The sequence below is a fragment of the Sipha flava genome, unplaced genomic scaffold, assembly GCF_003268045.1.
Source record: "Sipha flava isolate LNK unplaced genomic scaffold, YSA_version1 322_pilon_pilon, whole genome shotgun sequence".
NCBI lineage: Eukaryota > Metazoa > Arthropoda > Insecta > Hemiptera > Aphididae > Sipha > Sipha flava.
The window spans coordinates 219,826-230,151 of record NW_020273006.1 but is presented as its reverse complement, the minus strand read 5'-3'; the positions used below and the strand labels follow the sequence as shown (position 1 = coordinate 230,151).

Here is a 10,326-nt window from a genome sequence, read left to right as displayed (position 1 = left end):
CTCGTTTCGTTTTTTTCCCGCGTGCTCTTTTTATTTATTTATTTTTTTTTTCCTCTACCAACGGGCACCCCCGCCCCGGACGCGCAGGAATTTCCCCTCATCCGCCCCGTAGTGTCCGAGCGGGTACGCTCGTGCGGACCTATGCGCGCGTGCGCGTACCACCTACCGCCGGGCACGTGATGCGAACTCCGGCGCGCGGAGGTCGTGAACGCGGCCACCATCGCCCCGTCGTCCGTCGTCCGTCCGCATTTGCATAGAATGCGTTTCGAGAACGTCGTGCGACGGACCCCGCGGCCCGTGCGCACACGTTACGACCGTCTTGGTGCTGCCCGGTCGGACACCGATTGTTGCGTTATTGTTTCGTTCGCCGGCGAATCTTCTGCGCGCGGCCACACTACGGGGGCACGCGGACGGGCGAATAAAAACCCGTGTGCTCTTACGCGGTTCTCTTCTCGGGAGTAAAACGTTTTTCGAGCGACCACGGTCGTTGCCGTCGCCGCACCATCGCGGCTGGTGAACTTCCGCCAAAAATCTCGTATCGACTGCTGCCCGCCACTGGTGTTCGGCGACGAACCGAAAGAAAAGCGATAAACGTCGTTTCGTCCGTCCACCGCGTACCGTTACACCATAGGAAAACCGTTATCGCAACGTACACACCCGGTACGATGTTGCAATCGCATTCGTACGGGAAAACAGAAAAACATTAATACGTCTAATGCGCACAACGCTTTCCCCCCCCCCACACACATCGTATTGAAGTCGGTTTTAGGCTGGAATTTAACACAAAAACGACACGCGTAAATGTAAACTATTATTATATTAAATGTCACCAAAAATTATTTATTAAAGAGAAATGTACATTTTACAAAGTAAATTGTATTATATATATATATATATATATAAATCTATATATAGACACAAAAGAAGTAAGAACAACATGGGTTTCATAAGTCATACATGGTATTAAATTATTCTATACAAATTATATACTACTTTCGATCGTAACTAAAAGCTAATAGTGTTTTTTCTTTCTCAAACCGTTATACTTTCAACAATATAAATATTTAATTAAAAAAAAAAAAAAAAAAAACAACTTAAATATTATAATATAAATATCTTACATGAAAATATTGCACGTATACAAACTGGCTTTTAGCTGTTCATTTTCGTTATTCTTTATTTATTTTTTATTTTACTTTTTACTTTTTACACGACGACGCTTATTATACACGACAAATAATATACATGATCACTATCGTATATTTTATCGTCTACCCTCTCCCCCCCCATAAAAATATACACATGGGTCGTGTACGATTTTCTATATATAAATCCGTATGCAAACATATAATATTTACTTAAACGCACAAAGAAATCGACTTAGTGGGTACGTAGACCGGCTACGATCACGTAATATACATTTTCGCGTAGGGACGGTTTTTATGATTTTTCTAAACAACAATATGGACAATCGTGAACACGTAAATATTCAATTCCTTTACGACCCACACTCCATGGGCGACGAAGTGCTCAAATAGCTCCTGGGGCTCATCTGCATGGCGTGGTGCTGTTGCTGCTGTTGTTGCTGCTGCTGCTGCTGGTGGAACATGACTGCCTCGATGCCGGTCGAGCCCGTCGAACTTTCCGAACAGCTCTTGTCCGGCTTTATGGACGGCGGTGCCAGCGGTCCCAAGCCCCCGTCCTGTTTGGTGGCTGTTCGCCTGTACTTGGCCCGAGCGTTTTGGAACCACACCTGAAACGAAAAATTGTTCGTAGATGAGCGTACAATACAATGTAAACGAACAACAAACAGTAATGAGAACGACAACGACAACACCGGCGGCGCCGGAATTTAGAAAGCTTTTCCTATTCGTACGCGATTTCCGGGCGGACAAATTAACTTCCCGAGCGAAAAGATACGATCTCAACTGGTTGAGACTAAATTGTACATTTCATTTTCATTTTTTTTTTCGACGTGATTTTTGATTTTTTTCTACTCGATTAACTAAGAAATTTTATGCATCTACGTAACGAAATACAACGACACGAGATTTGGATGCCACTGGAACAGTAGCCATCACACGGTGTTGCACAAACGATTTAATTCATTAAGACCAATTATTTTTACGCATTTTCTTATACCAACCATTTGAAACATTAAAATCTTAATCCTAATCCTAATAGTACGTACACATCTATAACATGTTTTCGAGTGCCGTTCCCGTACTTAATGGTATTGAAATAATGTGATCGAAAACTTAACCGCGCGATATGAGCTGCGTACATTGTAGACTGTATATATATATATACCACTGTGTTTACGTAAGTCACGCGATTGCGTTCGTACGACAACAAAACGGTTTTTTTTACGCTTGTAGGGAAATTAATTTTGTACACAAACCCTTAAACGTTGTAATAGTTATGACACGATAACAGAGCTCCGGATATGTTATAAGTATACCGTAACATAATGACGTATTTTTCATTTCTGTGACACAATATCGTAACGCGGTAAAGGTGCAGACGTGTTCTCAATCGAATGAATACTTATCTTAATCATAATTAGTCGGTGGAAACGAATCATTCCGAGGGACACGGCACCTATGCAAGCAGGACGGTCCTAAGGGGAATGCAAGTTACACGCCAATTATTTACATTAAAATTACAATTTTCGTTTTTCGCGCCACACACGTGCCAGCGACGATTTATGGTGACGGTACATGTAATTTCAGTGCCAAGTAATCGGTTCGATTGATGACGACGAACACGGAAAAAACGCATACCTTTACGGTCTTGTGACGGAGCACCGGGTGAAAAAAGTGACACTGCCGAGAGCCGAGGCGACGGTTCATTCTCTCCTCCTCTTGTTGTACGAAAATAAAACACTAACTTGAAATATTAACCAAAAGCCGAAGCACAGTCGGAGCTCGACGATTAATCATCGGCCGGTTTTCGGTCCCTAAAACGACAATTTGTTTTCGTAGTGCCGCCGAACAGCGTTTTTCCTTCCTATCGTCCGTTACGCTTTAAAATAAACGCGCGTACGCGTCCTTTGTCACGGCCGTCCTGACGGTGTTCGTAGATTAATCGATGTTCATCGCGGTCGGTTACGCGGCGGTCCCATCAATCTTGTCTCGGTCGGTTCGCGTGCACGCGTCTGGTACGAAGCCAACCGCACGTGGTGCCGAGGAGGTGCTCCAGTGCGCCCAGGAGCCGGGGCAGAGCCGAACCCGAGAAAAATTGAGTCGCGGCCACGGACCGCGCGAGCGAGGTGGGATGAAATAGGTCGCGACGGGCGCGAAACGCGTACGAACCCCGTAAGGAGCAGAGCGTGCGTAACAATCAATGATCTGGCGGGATGCACAGAACCGGATGCGTCTGTATTCGAGGGGTACTACCGCATATCGTACGACAAAAAAATTGTCAAATGATCCGGGGTTATTGTTCACTTAGGGTCAAACACTGAAACAAGCATTTATTCTGGAAAATATCCGACCGATTTTCTACACGTTTGAAAACGGTGGTCGAGCGCCCTCGGACACCGATTCCGGTTAGGAAAAATCGTATCGATTTTATTACTGTTCCGTCGGATTCCGGAAATCAATTTTCTCACCGCGGAACGCATTCGCACGGCGGCGAACAATTCGACCACAACGTTGTGTTTCGTGGACATCGGGAGAGCGCACACGTTGTTCGAGATCGATGACACACACTCCTGGCCGGTATTGGTAAACGCGGTCCCGCCGCGCATACGGCGCTCGAATTCCTGCGAAGAAAACGCAGGACAGTGGTGTAGGTGGAAGGAGAGAGCGCGCGAGCCGGCGAGGATACAGCAGCGGAGAAGGACGAGCGCGTGCGTGCGTGCATGCTTTCGCGTCTATTTCGGTCGCGCGCGGCGCGTGCGACAACCGTCACCTCTTGCCGACGTTGTTGTATACGGTTATTATTATTACTATAAAACATATTTTCACAAGAGCAGATAGGGCGTGATAAAAACCGTCACGGCCGTCGATCGCGTACGCGCTAATTAACGGAGCTTTAATGCGGCGGCTGCTCTCTCTCACGCGCATGGTCACGCGGAACACGGCTGCTCCGGCTGTTGCGGCGACGACCCTAATATATCGTATCATATTATTTTCTGCTCCGCGCACGTGAAATACAAGTAAAAATATATATGACGACGCCGCCGCGCGTTTTTCCTCGGCCGTTTTTAACGCGACACGCCTAATTGCCGCGGGGCCAAGTAACGGCGGATCTCTCGCAGCGGCGGTCCCTTTGCTTGTCCTGCCGGCCACGACCCGAGTGACAGAAATAGCGCCTCCCGGGGAACGCCGTCTGTCTCTAATACCGCGTACACGAATACGACTTACGTCGGGCTCGATCGCACACGTATCCCGCGCAGTCGATACTCATCCTATAATATTATTGCGCGCTGCCACGTCCGAAATTCGATATCGAGTTTGCGATTGCTGAGCGTATCACATATGGACGACGGACTGTTGGGACGGTTATCGCGAAAAGAATATACCAAGTCGTTCGGTGTCTAAAGTTTTGCGGAACCCCGTCCTGTTGTAACGCGACCCGCAGGATCTGAAGGAGGTCGGATAAATATTTACGAATCAAATGTCTTGCAACGGTACTATACGTGTGCCTATAAACAATGTTAGGTCCGTTCTTAACAACATTCGTCGGCGGTACAGGCGGGAAAACAAAACCGCGAGTTGTAGAACGGTCTGAGATCTCGAAACAACTGCTTTTCCGCGTAGGTATCTCTTCCGCGATCGTTCTAGACGAAATACAATTCGTTCGGCGAAATCTAGAGCGCCGACGCAACAACAACACGTGTTCGTTAGGCGCGCATGGTGTTGTGGGCTTCGAGAAAAACGCACTGCTGCCACGAGAACGCACGCGACAATTTGTTTTGTTCCGAAGAAATTTCCCACGACGAGCGAACAGATATACGCACACCGCCGCCGCAGCTACTGCAATACGCTAATTGTCCAGCCGCGTGTTTGTCGAGGGTGGAATATTATTATAGAAAAAAAAAAAAAAAAAATACCGACAAAACTAATTACTTACAATGGCGTAATTGTTTTTAATTGCACGCGGAGCATGTAAGCGACGCGACGACGGCTTTGCGCAACGTTTTATCGGTGCACATATCCCGCGCGGGATGTACTATTAATCGTAATGTTCTACATTAGTATTATTATTGCACACGAGGTACCTATATAAATCCGAACGACTATTTATCTAATTTGGCAATAAAAATAACCGGTTTAATCGATCGAACCAGGTGCCCGTCGGACACGTACAGTCGCCGTCGTATAATTATGATGTGTTTGTATGAATTATTATTACGATTGTTTTTTTTTTTTTTTAAAACTTTTTTACCGGTCGTCGCCAAAAATAGTGCAGCAGTTGCATCACGGCGCGGTTCGGGGATTAGCAATATTTTCCTACCGAAACTGCCGCGGTAGTAATCCATAATTCGTGGTAAACGCGTAGGAAAGTCAAAAGTCCGGATTGTATTGGTGAAAACCATAAGTCGTTTTATAAAACAATGACTGCCGCCGTTATGCCGTTTGTGCCGCGTTTCGTAAAACTCGGCAGATAATTGTGACAAATTACGAGGGCATGCGAAATCGGTTAGCCATCAAAAGCGCCGCCGACCGCAGCAAACATGCCGCCGTCAGCAGTCCGTCGTCTAGTCCGCGAACGGAAGGCAAAAAATAATAATAAAAATAAAAAAATAGTCACGACGTCGAGCGGCAAGCAGACGGTCTTGGAAGGGATGATGGAGATGACGATGCGAGTGCTAAAAAAAATTCCAATCCGAGTAAAAATATAGAATATAGAAATAATAATAAAAAAAAAAAGACCAAACGAAATACACATAGTACACGTAAAGGCGGATACGCGAGCAGAATGTTAAACGGCCATCAAACGGGTTTGCACTATTAATATGTCGTCGTCCTGCGCGCGCTCGTTTCCTCTCACCGTCTCTCGCGCGCTCACGGTTTTTACCGCTCTACGCGAATAGCGGCGGCGGTCTCGCAACACACGGGGCAGCAGCGCAGGATGGCCGCCGTCGCCGCTGAATTGTTCATTGTTTTCGACGCACAACAAACGTTGATAAATGGATATTTCGTATCTTCCTTTTTTTTCTTCTTCTCCGTTTGTATATATTGTATACGTTCTCTCGTGTATACCCCTCTCTCTCTCCTTTGCCCGTCGTCCGGCCATGGTCGCGTCCTACGCCCGTCGCCGTCGCCGGCCGAGGAGGACACGTGATATGGATTCGTACGGAGCGGTAGTGGAAGAAATGCGGCGAAGCACCTGCCATTTTCTTTATCCACACCGTCGTCGCCGTCGCCGTAACACGCGTGTGTTGTGTGTACCGGCGGCAAACCAGTTACCGGGTACACTATACGATACGCAATATATATGTATGTCGAGGGACGGTGCTGCGCGCATAGAAAGTTTTTTATTTTGTATTTATTTTTTTTCATTTTTTTTATTTTTTTTATTTCGTGCGCGGTACGGAAAAATACATACGTATATACGTACACATGCGACCGAGCGAATTCATCTGCGGCGCGTACACGACGGGAACGGATAAAAGCGAAGAGAGCGCTTTGCTGGCCGCGAGGAAAAAAAATATAATATACCGTTCTGAAGCGCGCGCAGCATACATGCATAAAATAATAACATGACTTGCCCGCGCGTACGCGTTTATTTATATCCGAACGGGCATTGCGAGGACGACATAACTGTTGTAACCGACGTGCATTGTACATCGACGTTTCCGCCGATCCGTCAATCCGATGACGGACGCGCGTCGGAATATTACTACGCCATTCGATTCGGTTTTATCGGCACGAAAGTTTTCTTCGATTTTCGTTCACACGTCTGCAGAAATACGGTCGGCTCACGGTGAGAACTGGGTTACGGAAAAATGAAACGACCCGGCTGTGTACGTACAGTTGCTGCGTGTACGACACGATTGACAAAGTCTAACACATTCCGAAAATCAAGAGTAACACATAACACCGCAGTGATACGATGGAGCCGTTTCGAATTGTTTTGTCGGGCGCGGCATCCGTGTACGTCGGCTATTCGATTAGAATCCGTTGACCTGAAAAATTAACGAACAGTACCCGGGTGATGGACTCCTTCCGCTCCTGCACGGCCCGATGCGCGCCTTTCGGGGCACGATCCGAACAATTATCGTTGCATTATTGTTTTTCAGTTATGTTATTTTTTCACATAACCAGTGTGCTTCGGCGAAATCTTTTTAGGACGAATGTTGTACCGCGCGCGCATCGCGATAACAGGGAAAACGTTTCGGCATTGTTTACCGTCGAGTTGATTGTGTCGAACGCGCAGATACGATTGGACTCCGCGGCACGTCGGCGGCGTTTGGCGCGCACAAAAACAACTCCGAAGCGAACCGGTGGCACACGATAACAGCGCACGTGCTTCGGACACCACGGTAACGATTTAAAAAATATACGTCGTAGACCCGCCCCCCGTTCGTCCCGGAAATATTTCGCGTTTTCGGTTCACGAACGGCCGAACAACTGATGCGGCGGCGAGGCCAAGAAAGTTTTTTTTTTTTTTTTTTTTACGGTCTTTGAAACGCCAACGCACCGCTTTTTCAACCCGGCCGGTAAATCTGTCGACGGCGCGTAAAATTCACACGGGCGGTACGCGCCAATTAACGTATTATTATTCGCCCGCCCGACCCGCAGCACCCGACTGTTCGTCGAAAGTTCGCGCGAACCCCTCCGTTACGCCACCCCCACCCCCAGTGCGGGTGGAATTCGTATTTTTACACACCGCCCGTTTCCCGGCTGAAATACGTTCGCGGGCGAGTCCTGCGTATAATTTACGAGGATCGAAACGCTTGGCCGCGATTTATAGCGTTTCGTTGGAACCGACCATCGCCGTGCCATGTATACACGACGGTTCGATATTATAATATAATTAAAAACGATTTCGCTACACCGCACGCACGCCACACGTAGGCACTCCGTTTCTTCTATAAATAATTCGAAACGCATATTTATGAACGGCAGAAAACGTCGTTCGCACGGAATTCATAATCCATTACTTCGCATTGCACGTAAGTGAGTTCAGTGCGGAATCAGTGGGTGGGCACACACCGTTGCGCGTACCGAGTTTTTTTTTTTTGTATTAAAAATTGGATAAACATCAGATATCACGTTAAACTGTACGAATTTATGTGTCAAATGTGGCGATTAAAGGAAAAATCATTTTTAACTTTGATGTTAAATGTCATCGTAGGTAGGCATTTCGTAGGGACCAGTGGTCGAAAAAGCTCGCGATAGCGTATTTCCGTAGAGAGTAACCGAAATACATGTACGTTTCGTAACGAATTTTTCTGACCGTTTGAGTTCCAAATCAGCGATTTGTTTTTACAAGAAAGTTATGCGCGTGATACACCTAAAGAGCGTTATTAGAAAAATAGCGTTCACATTACAAAAAAAAAAAATCCTAGACCGTGAGCGTTATTTCGACGAAGAGGTATTCGAGGTAAACTAGGGTCGTTGAACGTCTATCAACATGTTACTGGTAGATAAAAAAAAAACACTATGAATACATTATGATATCTGTGACCGATAGTTCATAGTGCGTGTAATGTAGTGGATTATAATATACTATAAAGAGTCGTATAAAATGAAGATCTGACGGAAACAAGTGAAATAAACATAAGATGTTTATGACGTGTTAACGCGGCGGCGGTCGTATAATATAATCGGTATACGTGGTACATACGGTAATCGCGATGAGATTTTTACTATTGATTTTGTACCCTTTCCGCGCGCGTGTTTTCCTTTTCTCTTGCTGGAATGTGTTCAAACGGGACAGGTAGTAAATCAAACATTTATTGCTGCATAAACGACCGAGAGCCCTAAAAATAAACTCCCGGTATAAGCAAACGTTTTCGAGGACGCTGTTAACATGTCATAATAGCTACTATTAAATATCCCCGAGATATATATATATATATATAAATTATAATGACATTAGAGTATTATATTTTAGATTCCGGTTGTTGGAAAGCGATCTTAGCCCGCAACTTATAACACAGTGTTATTACAGTATTATGTGCGTGAAAAGCGATTCTTCGGGAAAAATAAAATAAAAACTGTTTATCGTGCGCCGCAAATAATAGCATATAAGTACGTACTTATATTTATGTACACACGTGTGTACCGCGTATTGTATGGCCACAATTGCAAATGGATTTGAACACGCGAATCCCATAAATCGTCAATACTGCTGCGGTGCGGACTTGTACGTACACATAGAAATATACATACTTATATGCATGCGGTTGAATGGTACACCATATAAAATATAGTACATATTATTATACGGTGGTCGCCGAAAGCGAAAACTACGTCCGAGCATAAATAACTCGTGGTAAAATAGGGAGATGTAAAAAGAGGGGAGGGGCGCCCTCGGAGCATTACTATTTTGTGTGTGTGTGTGCGTTTTTTTTTTTATTACGACTTTGTATTTTATTCGTTAGCGGTGGCGGCGGTGATGTTGTATGTGTACACACTGCCCAAGGACGATTTATATGCATTTAGAAGAAATATACACACGAATAAATTATAAATCACTTGCGTCTTGACGCGTTTTTTTTTTTATGTGTATATACACGTTTTTCTCTTTCCAAATCATTTTTTCCGCTTTTTATTATTATTGCCGTGCTGCAGTTCGCCTGCCCCCCTCCCTAAAGATGATCACATCACGTGTGTCAGCGGTGGTATATTACGTGTATTTTCGTCTCGGAACGGAAACGATCGAATCCTGTGTACGCGGACGGGTTATTACGGAATATTGTACATCACAGTACACGGACGCGGTGCGCCGGCGAACATTGCGCGTTCACGTGCGAATAGGAGACTGCGGGAACGTACCGCGTGTGCCGCGCCTGGCGATAAATCGATAAAAAACGATAAGTAATACGTGCGTTACGATTATACGCGCATCGGTCGTGTGCGCGGAAAAACCTTATTTACATGGGCCGGCAACGCTCTGGAACCGCTTGGCTTTTTTTTTTTTAACCGTCGTCCGTTCGCGTAAACGCAAACGGAGTCGACGGGTCTGGCTTAGTAAATAATACGGTCGAGCAAGTCGGACAAAACGAAAAAATTAATCAATACGAACGGTACGCTCTGTTGATCAGTAACTTTTGTGGACCCTAAAGAGTACACAACTCCGATCATATATTCACCGGCACCGGGAAAGGAGAGGAGAATAAAAAAAAAAAATCGTTACCCCGTTCAA

At 45.6% G+C, this 10,326-nt stretch overlaps 1 protein-coding gene across 3 annotated transcripts in view; it reads right to left on the bottom strand.

The window, feature by feature from the left end:
- Positions 1–912: 912 nt before the first annotated feature.
- Positions 913–10,326, bottom strand: part of LOC112686687 — a 54,275-nt gene continuing 44,861 nt past the window's right edge. For all 3 annotated transcript variants that reach the window (XM_025559091.1, XM_025559093.1, XM_025559092.1), the window contains exon 6: positions 913–1,753. In XM_025559091.1, the coding sequence (XP_025414876.1) occupies positions 1,499–1,753 (255 nt within the window). In that variant the 3' untranslated portion in view covers positions 913–1,498. The remainder of the gene's footprint in view (positions 1,754–10,326) is intronic.